The sequence below is a fragment of the Alosa alosa genome, chromosome 13 (assembly GCF_017589495.1).
Source record: "Alosa alosa isolate M-15738 ecotype Scorff River chromosome 13, AALO_Geno_1.1, whole genome shotgun sequence".
NCBI classification, from domain to species: domain Eukaryota; kingdom Metazoa; phylum Chordata; class Actinopteri; order Clupeiformes; family Clupeidae; genus Alosa; species Alosa alosa.
The window spans coordinates 9,122,208-9,148,133 of record NC_063201.1 but is presented as its reverse complement, the minus strand read 5'-3'; the positions used below and the strand labels follow the sequence as shown (position 1 = coordinate 9,148,133).

The 25,926-nt window shown below is 42.9% G+C and overlaps 1 protein-coding gene across 1 annotated transcript in view; it reads left to right on the top strand.

Moving 5' to 3' along the window:
- The first annotated feature begins 1,814 nt into the window (after positions 1 to 1,814).
- The window catches only part of lars2 (leucyl-tRNA synthetase 2, mitochondrial), a 79,982-nt gene continuing 55,870 nt past the window's right edge, over positions 1,815 to 25,926 (top strand). The window contains exons 1-3 of the mRNA XM_048260392.1: positions 1,815 to 2,006; positions 3,123 to 3,367; positions 11,357 to 11,488. Of these exons, the coding sequence (XP_048116349.1) occupies positions 3,134 to 3,367; positions 11,357 to 11,488 (366 nt within the window). The 5' untranslated portion in view covers positions 1,815 to 2,006; positions 3,123 to 3,133. The remainder of the gene's footprint in view (positions 2,007 to 3,122; positions 3,368 to 11,356; positions 11,489 to 25,926) is intronic.

Genomic DNA, 25,926 nt, shown 5'->3' with positions numbered 1-25,926 from the left:
ATATTTTATATCTATTTATTCCTATATTATTTCAAGGGAGATGCTTTCACTGTCTTGTTGTATAGCCTACAATTCCAATCGAGAAGGCCTCCAAGCCAGCTTGATAAAAAAGCATCTGAATATGTGGTGGAAAATGATGCATGCTTTAATTATGGCAAAGGTCAGGCCAGGGGGGTATTCCAAGTACATGGTTTAGTGGAAACCCTGGGTAAGTTAACTCAGAGTAAGTGGTAAACCTCCTACAACAAGAGCCCTATGGCATTGTTTAGTCAGGAGAATGAAGCCATACAGCTCTTCTATTAGGAGGTTTACCACTTACTCTGAGTTAACTTACTCAGGTTTGTCACTATACACAGGACGCTCGTTTAACGTATCATGGCTTGGTCAGCTATCCGCACCTCACCAGCTAACCACAGGGGTCCCCAGGGATCAGTGCTGGGCCCCCTCCTCTTTGCTATCTACACCACCTCCTTGGGACAGATTATCCGTCAAGACGGCTTCTCATACCACTGCTATGCAGGCGACACACAGCTCTATCTGTCCTTTCCACCTGGCGACCCCCTGGTTTCAGCACGGATCTCGGATTGCCTTTCAGACATAGCTACATGGATGAAGGCACACCACCTCCAGCTGAACCTCTCAAAGACTGAACTGCTGGTCATCCCAGCTAAACCTACCATACACCACGACATCAACATCAAATTTGACTCCTGTCTGTTTCACCGACCAGGACTGCAAGAAATCTAGGAGTTGTTCTTGACAACCAACTAAACTTCTCGGATCATGTTGCCTCAGTCAGCCCGGGCATGCCGTTTTGCACTCTACAACATAATGGAAAATCAGGACTTACTTGACTCAAGATGCTACCCAACTTCTGGTTCAGGCAATTGTCATCTCACGACTTCGACTACTGCAATGCCCTCCTGACAGGTCTCCCAGCCTGCGCAGTGAAACCACTTCAGATGATCCAGAACGCGGCGGCGCGCCTGGTCTACAACCAACCTAAAAAGGGCACATGTTACCCGCTGCTCATCCAGCTACACTGGCTACCTATGGCGGCCCGCATCAAATTCAAGTCTCTAACGCTTGCCTACAAAGTAGTCTCCGGTTCTGCTCCCACCTACTTGAATGCCCTCATACAGACTTACACTACCTCCAGACCGCTGCGCTCCTCTGACGAACGACGCCTAGCTCTACCACCGGTACGCTCAAGCCAATCCAAACTTTTCTCATCTGTTGTTCCTCGTTGGTGGAACACACTGCCAGTTCCTACAAGGGCAGGGACATCCTTTTCCACTTTCAAAAACTCCTGAAGACCCAGCTCTTTAGAGAACATCTACTCTCATAGCAACACTTACAACAAGTCTTACTGATCCTAGCACTCACCAGCCGTTTTAAACTGACAAGTAACTGTTAAAAACAGCACTCAATCAATGCACTTATTCTTACTGTACTCTAATGTTTTTTTTTTTTAAACTGTCCTAAAATTGTGAGAATTGTTCTAAAAACGTACTGTTTACCATGTTGTTAGTCGCTTTGGTTAAAAAGCGTCAGCCAAATGTAATGTAATGTAATGTAATGTAATGTAATGTAAACCATGTACTTGGAATACCCCCCAGTCTTCTACACATTTATAATTAAATATAGAGTTATTTTAATGTTTATTTATATATTTATATAACACAACATAACAAAAACATATACATCCTAACAAAGTAATACATTTAGTAAACTGGAGGGATGCGAATAACTGCACACAGGTTTGGGTGTGGGTGGAGTGCTACTGTCTATGGTGTCGTCACGTGACTCGTCAATATGGCGGCGCCCTTGTAGCGGTGTGAGTTTGACAGCTGAGCATGTTTTGCGGAAGAGTACGGAGTAATTCAGGCTAAGCGAGGGATGAATTTGGTCTTATGAGCAAAAACGTGTGTCCGCTTTAAGCTAACATTGGAATGAGTTCACCATAAATCAAGGACATCAATAAGAGGGAATTTCTGTAGGCTACTGTAAGTGTCAGCTACGTTAGCTTTCTAGCTTTCTTTTTACAGCTCCTTACTCTCTAGCAAACTGAAATTCGTAAAATGTCAGCCGATGAAGGTTATAAACAATGCATTTGCGTCTGTGGCAAGAAAGTCATATAGTAAAAGATAAATAACACTGCACTATGTTAACATGTCCTTGACTAGTTTGAGTCGACTGGCATTTAGAGTAACAGGGAAATACGCTGTGTACACGCGCATCTCGAAATCCACATTGCCCTGTGATGTTCGTGCTGCAAAAATACCTACAAAATTGAGTAGGTAGCCTATCAGGGTAAGCAAGGATGCGTGCGTGCGGGGGGGACTAATTCATCACTCTCGAGTGACACTACAGCACTGCTTCTTCTGTAACGATAGAAACGTTCTCCTCTTCCACATCTCCACACACCTTGCACGTCTTTCTCGGTCTCTCTTTTTCCTCTTCTGTCCCTAGTCCTGGTTTAACGTTAGCCCATCCGATGCAGTAGAGGTTTTTGATTAAATGATTGGAGTGAAAGTAGACTAGACTAGATTTAAACCCGTTTGTACCACACCGTTTTTGCCATCCAGAGTGAGTGTCTGTGTGTGCAGAAGGCTCAGCCAGACCTGTTTCAGTGGTGCAGTTTTCATGCAGCTCGTGGGCGGAAGCTCTGAGTGGCGACAGCTCTGGGTTGTCCTCTGAATCTGAATCAGCATAGCTGAATTGTCATACTCAACAGTGAAATGATTCTATGACTAAATCATGTTCTCTGTTCAGTCTGTTTCTTTACTGTCAACCAAAACTTAAAGCTACTACTGGCAATAAGGAATTGCAAAGGATGCATGTCCCCTTTTGTAGGAATTTTGCATTCTCTATATTTCTAGCGCACAAGGATGAAGGGCAGGAAACAGCAGGCCATTATCAGTCTAAAGTATTTCTAAGCATTAATAGCATAGAAATACCAGAATCTAAATCCATTTTTATTCACCTGGTTTGGTCGGAATGAACAATCTTTTTAAAGATTGTTCATTCCGATAACTAAAAGATGACATCAGAAATCTGACTGACTGAAACCCCTCATGCATAAAGACATGCCAGACAGCCCATGTTGACTGATCTTCTAGGTGGCGTTGCCATGCAGTCAGTGGTGAAGAGGGTCACTCTGTGCCCACCGGCCCTGGTCAGACAGGGCATACGTAGTGGGCACCTCCTTTGTCCAGTGCCCTGGTTAAGGCAGGCGTTGTGTCGAAGCCTGTACAGCGAGACGGGGGTGTGGGAGAAGGACTACCGGGTGGAGACCAGGAGGAAGGTGGAGCAGAGATGGCACCCCCTCATCAAGGAGCAGTGGAGGAGGAGCAGCAAAAAGGAGGTGGGTGGGGACAGGAAGTTGATCTATTTTGATATGTCTATTCTCAGGGTATCTCTCCCAGTGGGTCGGTCCTATAACTGAGTTCTTAATGTAACTGTGCCTTACAGAGTGGCTGTGAGGGTGGTGGGTACACCAAGCATTACGGGTGTAAAGGTATTTGTACCAAACCGTTTAGGTACAGGACATACTTCGGGTCGACAATTCTTGAAGTCGCATAGTCGCAACCAGCTACGGCTATGCTCTCTGGCTATCCTAGGTGGACGATTCCCCTATTACAAGTTTGTCAAGTTTACAAACCTCTGAAGCCATCAAATTGGCTTCGTAGAGGTTATATTATGATACAAATCTTGCATAGTGTAGCTTTAGAAAAGAGCTGCTATGCTTCAGGAATTCTGAATGTGCTGTCGATACATTATATTATTATATCTATATTCATACTACATCAGAGTTATGTTAATACTTTTTTGCAAATTACGCATATTTAGTTTGTTTATTATTGCACTTCTCAACTGTAGGGGGATCCTGAGAGCAAATCTTGTTTAGTGCTGCTTTAAAAACAATTGCCATTGGTCATATACTGTAGGTCTTTTCCAGTAGATTACAAAGGAGTTGGTGACCAAAGAAAAGGCCCTCAGAAACCTATCAAAGACAGACACGTTTAGACCTCTTTACCGTCTTCCCTTGCTGAAACATATCAGAAGATACCCACCATGTCCTGACCTGTAGAGGTGTTGTGTGTGTTGTGTGTGTGTGTGTGTCTCTCTCTCTCTTTCTCTTTCTCTCTCTGGGAATGTCATTCCCACCTTATTAGTGTCATCTTCTCACTGTTCCCCTGTTTTTTGCAAACACCGCGCTCTACCGTTCGTTTTCTTGTGGGTGCGTGATCCAGGAAACTTACAGAAAAAATCAAAGATTGCACTCCAAAATTTTTTTTTTTTTTTCTCACTGATTTATTTTACTAGCAACAGGGGTAAGTGAACAAACGTTTCGGCCTTTTTTTCCGGCCTGTTACAGAGAGGAAGGACAGAATATGAAAACAGATGATGTGTGTTTGTGTGTGTGTGTGTGTGTGTGTGTGTGTGAGAGAGAGAGAGAAAGAGAGGTAGAGTGCGGTTTGGGCCGAATATTTCTGTCCGAACCCGGCCCGTGTCCGACAAAGTTGCGTCCGAACCCGTCCCGAACCCGACAGGCATTTTGATCTCTATGTCCGAACCCGACCCGAGCCTGATGCAGATAATGCCTCACTTATTCCCATGCTAGTGATTAAATATTAACGTTTGTGGATAGCCTGCCGTTATTAGCCTATTAAACAACTGTCAAACACACACACACACACACACACGTGTGCTCATATAAAATAAACACGCTCCCACCTTACACCCTGGAGATGGCATAGCAGGCACACCTGGCCTCCTCCTGCCAGGAGAACAGCCATGATGGTCCCAGCGTTGGAGTACTGACAATGACCAATAGAATGGAATCCTGGGTGAAATGTCTGTATTCAACGATTATTAAAGGTGCCCTGCCACATGTATTTCATTGCTTAGTGGTAATGTCTGAAGTTCTATCATGGATTCTGTAACATTTTTTGTGGAAAAAATGCCTTGGTTACCTTGTTTCAGTCCATTCTAGCGTGCTATAGAAAGCCTGCAGGAAGACTCGATTTGCGCCAGTTCTCATTAATATTCAACGAGCTAAGCTGCTTGACTCTGATTGGCTAACAGCTAGTCGGTTTCGTCCATAACATGATAGCTGTTATCAACTAATTTTAGCTTTGTGGCATGAACTTAGCTTGGCTAGTGAGTGCTAGCATTGTCCAAATGGGCATAAAACCGGCTAGGCTAGCGAGTGCATTAAACCTGTATAACATAGCACTTCCTTGAATTGACAATAGCGTTTTACTTATAGACTGGGCACTGTTCGTAGACTGCCGTGATGGTAGCTGTTATCAACTAATTTTAGCTTCATGGCATGAAGTTAGCTTGACTAGCGAGTTCTAGCATTGTCCAAATGGGCATAAAACCTGCTAGGCTAGCGAGTGCATTAAACCTGTATAACATTTCACTTCCTTGAGTTGACAGTAGTGTTTTACTTACGGACTGGGCATTGGTCCTAGACTGCCGCGATATTAGCCTTCTGCTCCAGCTTTGGCATTGTTCCAAAAAATAAACTGAAGCCATTTGATCCTCAACTCTGGGTTCTTGGGCAACATGCATTGTTGAAGGTCTATTCGTGCATAGCGCACAAGCCTGTTGTCGTTCGTGCATACGAAAACTGTCACTGAGCTAGACAAATTCTGTGGGCCTGTAATGAACTCATTCTGTGGGCGTGTAATGAGCTCATTCAATTCCACGTCAGACTGAGCAGCTTTTGTAATTGGCCTGATTTCTCCGCTTATTTCTTCTCAGTGGCTAGAGCTGACAGAGGAGGTAGCAGTTCATTTTACATCACAACATAACACAAACACATATGGACCTAACATATTTAAAAAAATACAAGGAAAAACGGTTTTGTGTTGCAGGGCACCTTTAAGAATATGCAAAAGAAAGTAGGATTGAACATACATGGGTTTATCAAATGATGTTTCTCCATAACTGTCAGAGCTCTGTAGACATCAATCTGTAGGTAGTGTTTACATATTAATTTCTCCCTCTGTTCCCCAAGAGTACAGGTCACTCCAGGGTCTACCTTAAGAAGGCAAGTTTATTTATCTAGCGCATTTCATACACAGGGGTAATTCAATGTGCTTTACATAAACAAAAACAAAGAGTGCTAGTATATAAACAAAACAAAGAGTAGAAGTACAGGTAATCCTGAGGCATGTGCTCTTAATTCTCTCACGAGACTTCTCATTTTTCACCACCTATATATAAGTCCCCCTCCGAGCCTGCATGTGTAGATTAATGATGATCCAGATTATCCTCTCATGCATCTGTCACAGGGGGAAAAGATATATTACAGCTTTCTGTGTGGTGGCTTTTTACTGAGAATGAAATTTTAAAATGGCCCCTGGGGTATGTATCCCAAAATAACATGATAAAGTGTACCTTTCCTTCTCTTTCTCACCTAAAGATTCTCTAAGGGTCACCTGTGTGGTAGGAAGTCCTTCTGGACATGACAAAGTCTGGAGCAGCTAAGACGGTTGCCAAGTTGCTGGTGGGTGGGGGGGGGGTTGTTTGGCTTACAGACAAATAGACTAACCCAGAAAAAAAATCACTCTCTCTCACACACAGACGAAGACATCCACTCGCTCTCACACACACATACAGTCACCCACAGATGCACGACGCACGCACGCACACACACACACACACACACACACACACACACACACACACACACACACACACACACACACACACACACACACACACACACACACACACACACACACACTCTTCATTCATACAGTCTGGAGTGTTGAGTTGAGAGACCCTCTAAATGCAGTGGTGCCCTAACAGTGTGGGCTGAGATTGTAAGTAAAATGCACATCTGCCACAAAAGCTCGACTCGACTTTTTATAAGGTCCATTACTACCCCATACAGAACTGAACTGCCAGTCAGATGGTAATGGATCTGGGTCTGAGTCTGGTACTGCTTCCTGCTGATGGACAGAGAAAGAGTCTCAGAGAGAGATGGATGAGAAAGGTATAGAGAAAACCCTTTTTCTGTCAATTTAAAACCAACTACCCAACCTTTGAAGACCTTAGCAAAAATGAAAAATCCTCTCAGGAGAGGGTTGGCAGCAAAATATATTTCACCTATGCCTGGGTGCTTATGCCTAGTGAGGGACAATAGTTTAAGGTAAATTTAAATGGTTTTAATGTGGACACATGAAAACATAAACAATGTATTTTTTTTGTCTATGTATATATGTGTATGCATACTGGTATTGTACTTTTCTCCTCTATTACTTATGGTTATCTTATATAAGTTTAAATCTACACATGTTTATACACATCTAAATATCTATCTATGCATTCTTCTGTATGATTGCTTTGGCAATGCAAATACCTTTTATTGTCATGCCAATAAAACACCCTTTGAATTTGAGAGAGAGAGAGAGAGAGAGAGAGAGAGAGAGAGGTGAGTCAGCTCCGTTGTGTTACTTTCCGGAAAAAGAGGGGGAAAGTCTGTTATTCGCCACTGCCTCTGAATAATTCATATTCCCCTTGACCTGAGGTGATTAACATGGAATGGTTGGTCACCTCCCGCATACACACACACACACACACACACACACACACACACACACACACACACACACACACACACACACACATACACATACACATACACACATACAGAGAACCACCACTAGCTCCACAAGAAGTAATGAATCACTGAGATCACTTATCTCAAAGAGTCATGGCCGTTGCCATAGTAAGTGTGTGTGTGTATGTGTGTTGTTTTAAAGTAGCACTTGCTGGTTCTCTTATCCCTTAAACTAAAATCTGCGAATGCATGTCTCTGTTAATAGCATGTCCACTGTCCCAATGTTTCCACACCAGGTACAGATTGACCCTGGCCTCTGACTTCGTTTCAGTCCCTCGGGATCCAACCTTAGCTACTATGTAAAAGTCTGTGATGGCAGTCATCAATGTCCACACCATGCCTGCTCTACGTCTCCTTCAAATGCCTTTGCCTCCAGTTTAATTGTCCCGCTCAGTTTATCGAGATCAAATGCATCTTACTGTATATGCAGTTGCATGACCCTGTGTGTGGTGATCAAACCGCATTATGGCACCTGGCACCAGAGCTCTCTTGTGTCTTCACACACCAGTCTTAAGTGGCCGTGAGTGTTTTTTTTGGCCATAGTGAAAAATGCTATTGAAGTAGTGCAGCTGTTAAAAAAGTGTGGTTTGGATTTCTCTTTGCTAGTGGACCCACTGGACCATTTAATTCTGAGCTGGAGCGCTTGTGATGTGCCTGCGATGTGCTGGCAAGGACATCACTCCATGCCTTTCTTACGTTGTAGTTTGGACACCAGTAGGACTGCAGGGATGTTTCGCACTTATGGCCCGTCACTGCCATTATTTCTCTGGCCTCAAGGCCAGCATCAGACAGTTTCTGTACTGTCGTGCTTCGCAAACGGGGGCTGGTGTATATTTGCGTGCCCGCTGCTTTGCAGATGCGGGGAAGCATTGCACCTAGGAAATTGACCCCCATAGGTCCTGTTGTATACCTGAAAAGAATAAACGCACACACTTTAGGTATAAGACTCAAACTATTTTAATAACTTACCATACTGGATCTGTTGCATTGTGTGTCCGCTTCGGGTGTAGATAAAAGGCAGGTAGATTATGCGGTAGACGTGACAGATACTTTTTACTACTGTTACTGACTACTGTTTGCACCTTCACCATGACGCTCACTCCCTTTAGCACCTTACCAGTCCCGGCCCTGTCACTACAAGCATCTTATGCTTGATCACCCTCAAGCACATTGGACTTTCTTAATTTAACTTATATAGTGTATTTAGTTTTCTTATCTTTCTTGTCTTCTACTGTCTTTATTGTACAGTGGAGTTTAGATATATGTTTATACTTATACTTATGTTTACCATTTCTGCTGTAAGTGCATGTAGTGTGTGATGTCTGTAGGCTACTGAGACCCTTGAATTTCCCCTTGGGGATCAATAAAGTATCTATCTATCTATCTATCTATCTATCTATCTATCTACTTCTGTAATGAGGCCACAGGACACAACGGGTCACCTGGCTGCTCATACATAAATCCAGACAGGCTCTCCTTGTTTCTCTCCGCAGGATCCTTGTGATTTTTAGTACATTCGTTGAATGTTAACGATGCATAAGACCGTTTTCGTCTGTGCGAATAATGAATGAGTCGGGCTTCAGCTGTCGGTTTCCTTCTTTAGCTATGCGCCCTATTTGCAGTTGGATATCGAACCAGACTTTATTGACATGTCCCGCTGGTGTCTCGGGGTTCAGTGCCCAGGAGTGCTTGATTTTTATGAAGTCTGCCTCCGTCATTGCTGGATGATGGGAGGTTTTGTCCCGTCCTTTTTTTTACAACCCTAAGGAAAACATTATTGCTGCTGGTGTACCCTGTGTCTTTTCAAGTGCACCAGGAACGGCTGATCGGCGGATCATTGATGTATCTATTCAGTCCTGCTCGTAGGCCAGCATAACTGCTGATACCATATTCTTTACCCTTTCCGGTTTTTACAGTTGCATAAAATTGACGAAGCACCTGGTTCAGCTCTGCTTTTGTCACTGATTTAAAATTGACTTCTTTTTCTAAGCACTAATTTTCAAAGCAGCAGACAGACCACATAGTCTGTTTGACTGTTAATCTCATTTCTTGCCTTTTTTATCTCTTCTATTTCACTCTCGTTTAGTTCAGCATGTCGCTTAGCTTTTTTTCCTCCTCCTCCAATATATCCATTTCTTTGCTCCACTCAGCAATACTTACACCACCCAGGACGTCAAAATTAACAACAAAGTCTGACATTTTGTACACTTGTATCTTGTTAACCGTTATGCATTCTAAGCGCATTAATATAGAACAAAATGCTGTCTCAGCCGTGCTATATCGTGAAAATATACAACGGCATTGAACGAGATTTAACCAATATTAATTAAGGACCAGAACTATCCGTTTTATAATGGACATTCTAAAACGGATAGTTCCGGTCCTTGATTGGGATTGGCTGAATCGCGTTTGATGCCGTTGTAAAATGCAGCATAAACATACACCTTGACAGCATTTCATTCTATATTACTGTGCTACCAAGGGGGCAGGCGATCATTTGGAGGGCGTAGACACTATGGCGGATCTGAGGCTAAATAGGAGACCAGTTCCACCTAGCCATTGAACCCCATTCAATTTGGCGCTACTTTGATATCAAATAACGTTACAGCTGAATTACAGCGTAATAGAACATTGTATGATTGGCGTCATAACCTCGTAACTGACTTACCGGCTGAGTAATAAACTTTTTTCCGAAAACGATGCTAACATGACATAATTTACATAATGAGCATGTGACCAGAGAGGGTTAAAGTGTCGCACAGGAGCAAAATAACTGTATTCTCTGGATAAGAACGAAAGCATCGGACCACAACATTTCAGCGAAGTTTTGATGGATTGACAGTAGGCTATGAATGTGGCAAGTCACATGAAAAATGAAATCACATTTATTGACGAACAACTAGGACATTTAAGAAAAGTAAATGTAGACGTGGTGGTAACGAAGTAAGGGGCTACATTGCTTCACCCGTCTCGAATGACGTCTATGTGATGACTCTGTTCATATCTTTTACAACTAGAAAAGTTGGGAGTAGCTGCGTCTCGATGTTGCTTGGTAACTATTCTGATAGACGAAATATATTTCTTGGGGGAAGAATGATAATCTATGAATAAATCGTTACATTTCTTGTTGCTGTACCTTTATGTTATGAAATTTTGTCAGATACGTAGTAACCGTTTTAGAGAAGCAATAACCCACTCGAGTCCGTAGGTTATACTGATTTTACAACAGCTAAGGGGGGTTTTAGGCACTCTGCTTGTGCGTTGTGCCTAACAACGCCCCTTAGCTGTAAAATCAGTGTAACCAGCCTTCATCACACTTTGGTACTCTGTGGAATTTTAGAAACTTACATTGTTCATGAACCCCTTCTTTGACTAGAACTCCTGAACTACTGAGGGGTGAAAGATCTCTTTCAGATCTCTGGTCATTTTAAGTGCAGCAGATCTCCCCCTGTCTCCTAGACAGGCACTGAGAGACACGCTGCAGGCGGGTGGAGTTCTCTAAACTGCTGCACACTCTTAAGATTCACGTATGGCATCAATGTGCTCCTAAACGCTCAAAAACTACTTGTCTCATACTTGTTTTCTCATTTCTCAGGTCTCATTTCTTTTCATGTTTTTCATACTCATGGTTACTACAGACACATGGTCTCCATTATTTTTACCCCTTTTGACTCTATCACTGTGGTTGTCTTGTCTCTTTCTCTGTCCATGCAGAACTCCAGCCGGGAGAAGTTTTATGTCCTCTCCATGTTCCCATACCCGTCTGGCCGTCTGCACATGGGGCATGTGCGTGTCTACACCATCAGTGACACCATAGCCCACTTCCAGAGGATGAGGGGCCACCAGGTAGGTAAACTCACACACAAAACACATGCACACATATTCACACACACACACACACACGTTTGTGTGCAGTGCGCATGTACACACAGACACACACACACACACACAAACATATATAAACAGATGCGCACACACACACAAACATATATAAACAGATGCGCACACACACACACAAACATATATAAACAGATGCACACACACACAGACAGACACACATATAAATTACAACTCCTCACACACTCTGGTTTCCCTGGTCGCACAGCCCCAATCCTCTTTACAATCACAAAAAAAATCCTGTATCAATCACCAGCCCTCACTTTAAATGCAAAGTGATAGGTGTGTGTGTGTGTGTATGTGACAGAGAGAGAGCGAGAGGTCAACACACCCCCTCTCTCTATCGTTGTGTCTCGGCTGCTTGTAAGTGTGTGTAGTTTTATTAAAACAGCCTGCCGTTGACAGAATCTCAGTTGCTCCAGCATCCTACAGTTCCCTGCTCCTTTTTTCTGGTGACAGTTTTGCCATTCAGTAGCCTACTTACTGCCAGTGTTATCCACTTGAGGTGATATTTTCTTGTGCAGTTTGCAGTTGTTGTCACTAACGTGACTAGGGCTGAAACAATTACTCAAGTAACTCGAATAATTTGATTATAGAAAATGATGGAGGAAAATTATCTGCCTAGAAGCTTCGTTTAATTCCTGTCACTTGCGTTATGAGGCCTGCTCAGCTCAGGGATTATTGTTTCACATGGACTATTATCAGTGTTGGGAGTAATGCGTTACAAAAGTAATGTAATTACTGTAATATATTGCTGTTTGCGGTAACGCGGTAATGTAAGGCATTACAAAAAAAAATTGGGTAATATTTTACTCGGTACAAACTTCAGTAACACACGTTACAATGCATTTTAACCAAAAATTAAGCAGTGTTTTGTTTTGATATCATCATGATATGATATACATCATATTCGCAATGATATGATATACATCATATTCGCAAACACCACCGCGAGAACAACAGAGGAGAAAAAATCCGCGCAAAATAGTAGAACGTACTGATACTGGTTGAAGATGACTGTGGCTGCAGCGGACTCTATTTGCGGGATGGATATAAGCCTACACTCAGAGACAAGGATATGAAGAACATAATAGTTAGTGCACTTTGTGCGAAACCGAAAGATCTCACTATGCCTCGCGTAATAGCACAAGTCATTTAATGAAACATCTAAAGTGGTGCCACGCTAATCTTTTTGATTCTTGATTAAACACAAACTTCTAGTGCATGTCAGCTTTGAGCTGTGAACTTGAATTCACAATTGAACTTAAAGAGAATAAAGGGATAGAAATGCAGAAAAAAGATTGTGTAGCCTGGCAGTGCCACCGCTCCCACCACGCGCATCACGCACTTTGCAGAGGGCACCAAAGGACAGAGGGGGCACCCAAATGTAACCAATGAATAGTAGCTTTACTGCAAACTGCATTTCACTCTTCATCAATAGCGTTTACAATGTCACAATGCACTAACACCATGGTACATGCAAGTTTGATACTTTTTGGGTTCTCTCAATCTCCACCACGAAGTGCTAGAATGGAATTGGTGGGTCTTCAATAATTCGTTTTCCAAGCATTTACATGAAGCACATGATATGCCGAGTTGACAAAAAAATAATCCATTCAGATAGCTAGGTGGATACCAGGCTTATAATTCACTTTTGTTTGCAAAACGAAATGTGAAGCAACATGTTATTGCATACTTTCCAAAGCAATGAAGGCTGCTTAAAACAACTTAACATATTATTGTTAATATTGTGCTATCAATGTAACTCAACAAACAAGGCTTGTAAACAAGAGCTGGCAAAAAGGCATTATGAGAACGTAAAGATCAATGCTCTTAAAGTGACAGTGCACCATTTATAAGAAGACAGCATGAATGTTTAAAAACACACAGTAATGGTCTGTAAATAATAAGCCTTTTATTTTACTTTATGTTTTTGAGTTATCATTTAAATGTCACTCACTCAAAACCACTCACTTAGGGCACCAAAATGGTCAGTAGGCCACCATCTTGACATGTCTTTATTAAAGGAACCGTATGTAAGAAATGTATTTCAATTAATCATAAATGGCCCTGATATGTCACTAGACATTAAGAAATCATGTTATTAAGTGTGCTTGCAAAGCAGCACACTTATTGTTCTTCTTAAGTTTTATTATTTTTCCCGTCTCCCTAATTTTTTGTCAGCTCTAGCCTAGGCCCTTTGAGACAGAGACACCGTTCCAACTTTAAAATGTCCGGTCAGTACGGTGTAAGTTGGTTCGCGAAGATGACGCCAGGTGGGCGTGTCGTTCGTCCGCCATATTGGATTGAACAGAAAGCTTAAACTAAATTTTCACAGGTCACAAATTTGGTCCTAACGCCATAAACTTGACGTGACATTATCCTTGGACCAAGCCTCACAAAAGTTACCGGAAGGATTTTGATTTTCGAAAGCGCTTTGCCCGTCACAGCCAAACGAAATCGGGCGCTAAGTCTTCAAACAGGAAGTCGCGGCATATCTCAGGAACACTGTCACATATCGATACCAAATTTTGTATTTGAACTCGGGACTCCAATGTGAGGGTGCATAAGCTAAAAAAAAAGAAAACATTCCAAAAGTTTCCATCATTTGGCAAACCACCCACAGGTATTCAGTAACTCTCACCATTCACCTTTGCACCATTCACCTTCTATCACAATGCCTTCCAAGTATGCTCAATGTCTCTGGGCAACCTTGCCTAATCATGAAATCCTTGCTCTGCCATGGGATAGTATGGACTTACGAACTGAAATAGCAAGGAGAACAGTAGCTATATATAGCTTACATAATAGAGTTGGTTTCACATTGACGGTATTCAAATTAATTTTTTCATTATTGTTAAATATCATGATGGGAGAGTATTATTAAAAATGTTACAAGTATGCAAATGCATATGTTTACGGGCATTTAGGTTTTACTGTGTTGTTTTGTTGTAAAGACATGCAAGGCATTCTGGGCCGTAATGAACAGTGGTCGGCAGCACTCCATAGGCTACGGATTAATAGGTGTTTCTGTAAACCTAGGGACAATAAACAGCTATCTCTGTTACAAAAACGAGCTGGTAATCGCTCATTGAAGAGGGAACTATGATAAAAACATTTTTGTTTTCCTAAAAGCATGGAGTTGACGAAAGAATAAGCAAGCAATGTCACGTTAATGTTAAATACATCTGAACGCTAGGTGGCAAAGTTGTATTACATTTTACTAAATACGGTGGCATTAGTGAGCTTCATAAGTAAGGAAGGTGCAAATATGTAATTTATCATGGGAAATTATTGGAAATGTTATTTCTTGTTTATTCTAATTGCAAACCACACACATCCATTCGTAATAACTCGTACACTTTTGATACCATTGGGATCAAAGACTGTCATTTCGTTTATTTGTTGTTGAATTTCAATTCAATTTCAATTTATTGTGCTTATAGAGCGCCAAAACATAACACATGTATCATGGCGCTTTACAGAATGTAGGCAATCAGAGAAAGAAGGGAAGAAAGGAAGAAAAGAAAAGCAAGAAAGAGTTGTTGTTGCCTAGCAACTCTGGGAACAACAGAGCAAAGATTCTAGAACAGAGCTTCAGAGAGACACGTTTTGAGTTCGTGGCCAAGTGCCTAAAATATCGGTTTCCATGTGTATGTGCTGGATGTTGTGGGTCCTTTATGAAAGTAAGTGTTTTATACAGTTACAGATATAATGAGTCATATTGTAGTGGTCAACATCAATGTGCCCCTTCTGTTATTAGAATGCTAAGCGGAGAAGCATGCTAAGCAGAGATTTAACATTATTCTTTTCTTGTGTGGCTAGAAGCTAGGGAGGAGATGTTGCTGTATGGGATTTATGTTGCTTAGCGTGATGCCATGGTCATTTGATATGAGATGCTTGTACTCGTAACTTTAGGACTCCTTTTTTTTTTTTTTTTACTAAGAGTAATTCAGGAAGCATTTTAGCCCTAAAAGTAGCGCCTGAGTCTGTGACAGCTTAAAAGAAGTCGCGAAGACTCCTAACTCACTAAGACCGAACAATTTTTTGTGGTGGCATTTCACGTCGCGATGTTTTGAAATGCGTCTGCAAGAGCTAACAATCGCGAGGGAACAATTTTGCATGTTAGGCATAACTAAGGGATGCAGTAACCCCACCAACAACAACCAAAACTAGCCTACTCATTGTCAACATGTACATTAAATGTAACGTTTCATTGTGAATCAAATTAAAATGTTCTCCTCGCAAACGTTGGCATAGGCATATGGTGACAGATTAATTTAATAATGTTGTTGCGTGGATCACGGTAAGTGTGAATGAAGTGGCCACTTCTTAATGGGACTCGCTGTATGGAAGTAGGCTAAGTAAAATAGAGATGCTTCAAATAAGATACGGTTAGGATATGCCCGCTTGACAACGGCAGAGATAGAACTGGCCTTTGGCCATAGCAACCATCCATTTAGAACGACTGGCCTTCATAGCAACCAAAGATCTTAGCTGTGATTCATGTACAGTATGCATTCAATGTGATGCAAAGTATAGAAAGGTGATGAAATATACAGAGACAGGTCAAGAAATATAGTGCAATGTAGACAGTAGTATACAGTTGATTTACAGAAGGTGGTTTAGAGTAATATGAATTAAATATAAATATGTGCAGTGTATTAGCAGTTACCTCATGCAATAAGTAGAATAATGTATGTAGATGTAGCAGTAACAGTATAATAGTAGAAATAATAATATAGATATATGCAGTGTATTAACAGAATATAATAAAACAGAATAATTATGGATATTCAATATGACAAATATATAACAGATATGTACATAACATACAGCTATGTGCAGTGTGGAAACAGTGTCATTGTAGTGCAGAAACAACATCATAAGAGTAGTAAGAATAAGTCTATGTGCAGGATGAATAGTATGAAGATCAGTAGAATAACTATAAATGTAATTACAGTAGGCCTATGTACATTTGTAAATAAATAGAAAACTATGGGTGAGAGAGAGAAATACATTTTATTTAATCGTAAAAGTAAATTGCATTAAATTAAATTGCAATTAAAAATCTTTCCAGTAGGCTTTAATGTCACGCAAAAAGTACAACCAAAGCTGAGCTTGATCAACTACAACGTCTAAAGAACCAGAACTTCAGTGTAGTTTTTTGCTGGGTCCCAGGCCATGTTGGTCTGAGGGGAAATGAGAAAGCGGACAGTGCTGCTAAGCAAGCCCTTAAATGAAGAAGTCCCAGAATGTCAAATCCCTGCCCCAGACCTTAAACCTATGCTGATCTCTTACATCACAGATAAGTGGCAATCTGAATGGGATTAATGTACCAACATCAAGCAAGGAATGTCAATTTTGGCACGTGTTCATGATCCACTGGGTCGTTATGGGCCACACAAAATACGGTGTTGCTAAAATTACTCCTATTGTGGCTATTAGAGACATGCGTTCATGAGTATCCAGCTACATTTAATGAGTTAAAGGTCCAGTATGTAGGAAATAATGGAAAATAAACTGTAACCATTCCAAAAATGATCACCATATGTTGTCAGAGAGTAAGGAAACACGATGAATTGAAGTAATGGCTTATTTGACAACATTACTCTAACTCCATAAAACCCCGTAAAACCCATGAAAAAAATGAGTTACGGGGCGGAATCTCTTGGAATTTTCGTTTATGTTTTGAACGATTAATTCTAGAATAGCATATTAATAATGGGCTAGCACATCCTCCTATTTGGGTTGCCAAATTAGCAAAGGCCAACTGTCAACAGCTGTCAGTTGTAGTCATGAACGCCACGAGGCAGGCAAATTTACAAAATTAAAACAAGAAACAAATTAAGTGGACATCGGAGGAGCTTCCTGATATGGTGACGCCTTCGCCAAAACGAAGAATATCAAGTCTGACGTTAGAGCTGGCCATATTTCTCCACAACAGGTAGCCTAGGCTAAACTTCATCTGCATCGCTGACTTCAGCTAAATATGTTACGTTGGTTAGAGAGGTATTTTTTTGTTTTCACTGTTTCCGTAATGTGTAGCTGGGTCATGGTTGGAGAAACGCTAAAGCAGCTGCAGGTCAACTAACGCTAGCTAAGTCTTCATTACATCTGGCAACCCAGAAGAGGCTCGCCTGGTAGTCTTGAGAACGTTCACCAGTGTTTTGATTTTGGCCTACAGAACGTTCGGTAACAATCCTGCAAATGGCACCTTTAAGTAAAACACATTCACACACACAAAAAAACATCACTAATGTTGTGTACATTACTTTATTCTGAGATACATCAATAGGCTCTCAAAACAATCCTAAACAGACATAAGGTCTTTATAGAGCAAATCCATATAGATTATTTGCCAAATAAACCAGTAAAACAGAATTAGAGGATGGAATATATAACATTCACACTCATAGCTCATATTTTTAAAATAAATCAGTGAAAAAGTATCCTGACAAACAAGCAGCATTTGAATTCCTTAGTCATATTTTATAATTTCAATTCTTCTAGGTTACCTGATAGCCCAGTTTGAGAGGTGCAAGACGCGTGACATTATTTATTTTTGCAGCCAATCACTGCTGTTGTTTTATTTTATTGATTTGATCTTAGTCATAGAAGCTAAATTCAAAGGCAGGCCACAGGTAAAATCCAACGAACCGCATTCACCCCGCAAGCCAATAGTTGAATAGCCCTCTCCTAGAGCTTTTGCGGTATTGCCACTGCTCCAACACTGAAAGGCACTGTTAGAATGCTTGGATCAAGCCAGGTTCAGCATAGCGTATGCCACTGTTTGCTCACGTTGGTGACCGGACCAGGGCAAGCACACTTTTGCAGTTCCCGCCGGAAATGCAGTCTAGTTTTAAATACTTATATCACTGACAACAGTAGTCTGGCCAAGATATTGTCATTTTAAAAGTAGAGTTGCAGCCCTCAACTGATATTGATGTTGTCATGTTGTGTTTTGGCCTGATGCGCCATCCTCCACCTATCTACTAATCACAAAGTCAGTAGTGTTTCGGCATCCGTGTTGCCAGCTCTGCCAGTCGGAGGGGAAGGGGATACATCGCTCTACAGTAGTTTGAAAGTGATTGCAGTACCAGTTTTGGCCACAATCTTACATACAGTTTCTTTAAGCTTTGATTTACAATATAGTAGGCTCCCTATTGATTTTAATGAGCAGGCCTAGGCCTTAGAGTTACAGTATTTATATCACAATTTACCAGAAAACGTCCGTAAAAGGTAGAGAATGTCCAAAGTTTTGAGATCATTTCAAACTTAGAAAAGATGACAAGGTAAGATATGTCCACTGCAAAGCAGAACTGGCGTATCACAACAGCAATTCAATGATAATTGAACATCTGAGCTGAAAGCATCCAGTTGTTAACACCAGCTCACCAAGCGTAGCCGACACAAGGCAACGTAAACATTGATGTTAGCTGATTTAATGTATTAGCTAGTTAGAATGTACAGTATATGTAGCGTCTGTAGCCAAATGTCGTGAGTCGATATGATGTTAAGTTGTGAAAACTTTAAGTAGTAAACTAATTCATGTAACATTGCACGTGAGCAATACACCATAAAACTCATCACACACACTCATCTCGTCTCTCTCTCTCTCTCCCCCTCTCTCATGCGCATGCACACACTCCTGGTGTTAGGTTAGGCTATCTCACCAAATAGGCCTACCCCAGACATAATTAGTGTGCTTGCTGAAAGTGAAAGGTAACACCGTTACTTAAGAAAACTTCTCTCAACCCTGCTCAAGTCGAGAACTACCGCCCTGTCTCACTCCAACCTTCTGGATCCAAATCAGTCTGGGTTCAAAAGCGGCCACTCTGGGGGCGCCGTGGCGCTGCAGGCTACAGCGCTCGTACCATATACGGCTCTGAGTGCCCACGGGGACCCAGGTTCGAGTCCGACCTGCGGTCATTTCCCGATCCCACCCCATCTCTCTCTCCCACTTGCTTCCTGTCTCACTCTCCACTGTCCTGTCCAAATAAAGGCAAAAAGCCCAAAAAAATATACTTTAATAAAAAAAATAAAAATTTAAAAAAAAAAGCGGCCACTCTACCGAAATGGCTCTGTTGTCTGTAACAGAAGCCTTAAAGGAAGCCAGGGCGACCGCTTGGTCATCGGTACTCATTCTGCTTGACTTATCGGCTGCCTTTGACACGGTTAATTACCGCATCCTTCTCTCTATGCTCTCTAACATGGGAATCTCCGGCTCTGCGCTCTCCTGGTTTGAATCCTACCTCACAGGATGCTCCTTTAACATATCATGGCTTGGACAGCTATCTGCATCTCACTATCTCATCACAGGGCTCCCCCAGGGCTCAGTGCTGGGCCCCCTTCTCTTTACTATCTACACCACCTCCTTGGGACAGATTATCCGTTGGCATGGCTTCTCATACCACTGCTATGCAGACGACACACAGCTCTATCTGTCCTTTCCACCTGATGACCCCTTGGTCTCGGCACGGATCTATTGCCTCTCAGACATATCTACATGGATGAAGGCACATCACCTCCAGCTAAACCTCTCAAAAACTGAACTGCTGGTCCTCCCAGCTAAACCTACCATACACCATGACCTCAACATCAAAATTGACTCCCTGTCTGTTGCACCTACCAGGGCTGCAAGAAATTTAGGAGTCGTTCTTGACAACCAACTAACCTTCTCCTGTCATGTTGCCTCGGTCACCTGGTCGAGCTGTATCGCACTTTACAACATACAGAAAATCTGAACTTACTTGACTCAAGATGCTACCCAACTCCTACTAGAGCTGGGACATCCCTCTCCATCTTCAAAAAACTCCTGAAGACCCAGCTCTTCAGAGAACATCTCCTCTCGTAGCACTACTTACAACCAGTCTTGCAGATCCTAGCACTTACCACCTGACTAGAACTGACACTCGACTGTTTAAAAACTGCACTCACTGATGCACTTATTCTTATTGTACTCTTAAAATTGTCCTAGAATTGTTGAGAGAATTGCTTTAAAAAGCTTAAACTGTTTACCATGTTGTTAGTCGCTTTGGTTAAAAATGTAATGTAATGCCTACATCGACGTGGGACATCACTTGAGTGGAACTAAAAATTAGAGTAAAAACAGAGACATTGTGATATATGTGTCCACCTGCTTTTGATACTGTTACTGCTACATCTAAGGTATTAATGTTATATGTTACGCTGTCAAGTTGAGGTCAGTAGATGGTCAATATCCCATCAAATGGATAAATGTGTACGGTAAACCTCTCTCTCTCTCTCTCTCTCTCTCTCTCTCTCTCTCTCTCTTTTCCCTCGCTCTTTTGTCTCATCCAGGATGACTCAGCTTAAGTTTTGGCTGGTTCATCCTCAAAGAACTCCTGTGGATTCTCAGGTGTTTAAGATGGAATCCTGTCCGAGTCCTGCGTCACTATGCTTTTGACCTGTCTATCAGAAAGAGGGCATACTAAGCAACTTATTTGACAACAATTTGTTGTTTTCTTTTTTGTTGGTCTTTTAGCTGTGTTATGGCGCAAGCACACAGTGTGACATTTGTCTAGGTGATGGCAGTTTGTGGTGAATGTCACAGGGATGCCTGTGTTCATAATGTACTGTCAGCACTAGTAATGTGCTGCCCTTTTACTGAGCTTCATTGGAGCTAGTCACAGATGGCAGCTGTGTGTGTGTGTGTATGTGTTTGTTTTTGTGTGTGTTTGTTTGCATCAATGCCCTTTCATAATAAGCTTGCCACTCAGCGTTGACGAAAAGTACATGGGGAGCTATGCCATTTGGATACGCAGCAGAAACACCTTTGTGTGATTGTGAGAAATATGAGAGTGAGTGTGTGTGTGTTTGTCATAGAGAGAGAGAGAGAGACCGAGAGAGCAAAAAGACTGTATGTGTGTGAGAAAGAGGCAGAAAGTGTTTGTGTGTGTGTGAGAGAGAGAGAGAGAGAGAGAGAGAGAGAGAGCGTGGATGTGTGTGACAAACAGACAAATAGAGTGTGTGTGTGTTGTTTGGGAGAAACACAGAGTGGTTTTTGAATGTGTGGATTGTATGTCTCTCTTTCTCTCTCTCTCACATGTGCTCACGTGTGGTGTGTGTGTTTGTGTGTGTGTGTGTTTGTGTGTGTGTATCCTTTCCAAGCACCTCTTTGCGCTTCAACACATTAATCACTGGCTGTTCTCTGTGACTAAGTGCTGCCTTCACAGGAACAGTCAGCAGTGTGTGTGTGTGTGTGTGTGTGTGTGTGTGTGTGTGTTTCTGTGTGTGATCTTTAGCAAGGGAAGGGCCTGCCGGTGTTTGTCTGAACTTAACACTGATGAAGCGGAAACACATATACTGTGGAGTGGCATGTTATGCGCCTGCATTAAAAACAACATTGTGTGTTTGTGTTTGTGTGTGTGTGTGTGTGTGTGTGTGCGTGTGCGTGAGACTGAATGAGTTTAATGGACTTCGATGAGAGGCTGTCACCGTTATGGCTACGGTCTGTCTGCAACTCTGATTGAATTGAAATGACAGTTTTCTGTTTCACTCCACTGTGCTAAGAGATAGAAAAGAACTGGCGGTCGATAGGTTTGTGTGTGTGTGTGTGTGTGTGTGTGTGTGTGTGTTTATGTGTGTGTGTGGAAATGATTGCAAGAGAGGGCTAGAGCTGAAATGATGAAACAGCCCTTTGTATTTGATAGATAGAGACTAGCATTAAAGGAATTATCCGGAGTAAAATGCACTTTAGATCAATTTACGGATGATTGGGAGTACATACGTTGAGTTGACATCAAAATCATATCATTCGGATGTGTTTTGAGAAAGTTCGATTTTACCGTTTTTAGTCAAAACTCGTTAGCGTGGAAGGGAGAAGGGCATATTATTTCGCCACTACAAAACGCTATTTTTATACCTCTTCTACAGTTCCTGCCATCTTTAGGGGAAAGTCCGTAGGAGTCGATTGCCAAATGTGGAGTAACACGCCTGGAAATTCACAATTTCGTTAGCCGTTTAAAAAAAAAAAAAAACATAGTCCAGTCCATACAACTTCATTTAAATTTCAAAAGAAATACTGGACTATGTTTTTAAACCAGGAGCTAAATGGGCTAAAAAGACAGGCTAAAAAGACAGGCTAAAAAGACAGGCTATCCACAAACGTGAACGTTTAATCACTAGCATGGGAATAACTGAGGCATCATCTGCGTCGGGCTCGGGTCGGGTTCGGACATAAAAAGGAAAATGCCTGTCGGGTTCGGACACAACTCTGTCGGACGCGGGCCGGGTTCGGACAGAAATTTGCGGCCCGACCTGCACTCTAGTGTGTGTGTGTACGTGTGTACATATACGTGTACATATACGTGTGTGTGTGTCCGTGTGTGTGCGTGTGGGTGGGGGATGGGGGGGGGGCTCCTGGTTTGATTAGTAATGATGGAGTGTGAGAGTCCTGTTGGGGGATTTATGAGTGGCACTGAGAGTGATTGACAGATGGTTATCTTGCCTTTGTTGTGGTTGAGAGGGATGCTATTTTCAGGACTCACACCTTCTCACTGTCTCTCCTTTTTTCATGTTCTCTCTCTCTCTCTCTCTCTCTCTCTGTCTCTCTCACACACACTCACTCTCTCTCTCTCTCTCTCTCTCACACACACACACACACACACACACACACACACACACACACGAAGCAAACAGTGGGAAGCAGTTCTGTTTTTCATGATGGTCTTTCTGTCAGGCATTTAATTACGAAAATTACAGACATGTAAGCCCCTGTCTGTGTGTGTGTGTGTGTGTGTGTGTGTGTGTGTGTGTGCATTCTGCCTTTGTGGCAGTGGTCATCTTGTCCGTCGACAGACAAGGGCATACACACACATACACACACATACACACACTCAAAAATCTTTTTGCTGTGGACAGTCAGTCACACACACACACACACACACACACACACACACACACACACACACACACACACACACACACACACACACACACACACACATAATCTGTTACCCCATCACTGCCCTCTGGTCTCAGCTGCTTTTTAGCAGTCTTGTTGTCTGTGTAGCCCTCTTGGTTCTATTAAAACAGCCAAGCACTGACAGAATCAGTTGCTCCAGCATCCTACAGTTCTCTGTTCCTAACGTTTTGCCATACAGTAGCCTACTTACTGTCAGTGTTACTCATTTGAGGTGATATTTTTATGTGTAATAATAATAATAATAATAATAACTTGGACTTATATAGCGCCTTTCATGTTACCCAAGGTCGCTTTACAATGTGGGGGGGTTGGGGGTCAAAGCACTAGGTGAAAAGAAATGTTTTGAGGTGCTTTTTTGAACATGGGCAGGGGCCGGGGCAGAGCGGACATGGAGTGGTAGACTGTTCCAGAGTGTGGGGCGTTGGCAGAGAAAGCCCTGCCCCCAAAGTCCGCAACCTGGTGCGGGGGTGGCCAGCAGGTCAGGACCCCGAGGAGGGCGGACTGGAGTGTAGGGGTGGAGGAGGTCTGTGAGGTATTGTGGTGAGAGTCCATGGAGAGATTTGTAGGTGAGCAGGAGGATCTTGTAGGCGATGCGTGACTTAACTGGCAACCAGTGGAGCTGTTGGAGAATGGGAGTGATATGCTGCCAGGGCTTTGTGTGGGTTAAAACCCTGGCAGCTGAGTTCTGGACATGCTGGAGTCTGCTAAGGGCCTTGGTGGGCAGTCCAGACAGGACACCATTGCAGTAGTCCAAACAGGAGGTGATGAAGGCGTGGATGAGTGTCTTAGTTACTGAAGGTGTGAGTGAAGGCCAGAGTCGTGAGATGTTTCTGAGGTGGTAGAAAGCAGACTTGGTGACATTGTTGATGTGAGACCGGAAGGAGAGAGTGGAGTCCAGAATAACACCCAGGTTGCGCACCTCAGTAGATGGGGAAATGGAGCAGCCATCCTCAACCAGGGCCAGGTCTCCAATTTTCCTGAGCAGTGGTGCAGGGGCCACCACCACGCTCTGTCTTATTACTGTTGAGTTTGAGTAGGTTTGTGGTCATCCATGATTTGAGTTCCTGCAGACAGTTGACAAGTTGTAAGGGTGTCATCGGCATAGCAGTGGAAGTTGAGTCCACCCAGGGGTAACATGTAAATGGTGAACAGCAGGGGACCAAGCACAGAGCCCTGGGGCACGCCATGGCTGACGAGTGCTGGATCAGAGTTGGAGCCATTAAGGGTGATGAACTGTTTCCGGCCTGTAAGGTAGGACCGGAACCAGAACAGTACTGTGCCACTGAGGGCGATGAGCTCAGAGAGGCGACGGAGGAGGATGGTGTGGGAAACTGTATCAAAAGCTGCAGAAAGGTCAAAGAGGATGAGGATGGTGATGAGGCCATTGTCAGCAGCAAGCAGGAGGTCATTGGTGATTTTAATGAGGGCGGTCACAGTGCTATGGTGAGTTCTGAAACCAGATTGGAGAGGTTCATAGAGCTCATGGTGGGACATGTGATGTTGAAGCTGGGCAACCACTGCTCTTTCCAATATTTTGCTGATGAAGGGGAGGTTGGAGATCGGACGATAGTTGTTAGGGTCGTCAGGGTCTGAGCCTGGCTTTTTGAGAGTGGGGATGACTGCTGCCATTTTGAAGCTAGATGGTACCATACCAGAGGCAAGAGATGCATTTATGATGTTCTCCACTGGATGACGGAGAATGGGAAGACAGGCCTTGACCAGGGTGGTGGGCATTGGGTCAAGACTGCTGGTTGATGTTTTAGCTGAGGTGACCAGTTTTTCTATTTGGTTGGCGTCTAGTGGAGAGAAGGCGGACAGGCAGCACCGAGGTGAGCATTCAGCTGACTGGTGAGGCTCATGTTGAGACAGTGTGGGGCAGGGGGAGAGCCCAGGAGACTGGAGCTGCCGATGGATGGTGTCCACCTTCTGCTGGAAGAAATCCAGGAACCTGGAACAGAGGTCAGCTGCATCTGAGGGTTTAGCCGCATCAGGAGGGTGAAGAAGACGGTTGATGGTGGAGAATAGCAATTTGGGGTGTTTTTGCTGGTTACTGATTAGTGTGGAGTAATACCTTGTTTTTGCCTGAGAAAGGGCTTCTTTGTAGTTCGCGACGTGCTCTTTAAATGCTTCACGATGGACAGTGAGGCCAGATCTTATGTATCGTCTCTCGAGCCTACGACCTGTGGTCTTCATCCTGCGGAGCTCAGGGGAGAACCAAGGGGCAGGACGAGAGAAAGACACGTAGCGCGGGGTGAGAGGAGCTACAAAGTCCAGCCTGAGGGAGAGGGCACGGTTGCAATGTTCCACCATGTCATCAACTGTTTGGAAGGGGTGGTGGGTGGCGAGATTGGTCGCTAGGGAGCCAGATAGAGTGGAAGTACACATCTGTTTGATGTTCCTATAGGTGATGGGCCGTTTGGTACACTGCTTTGGGAGA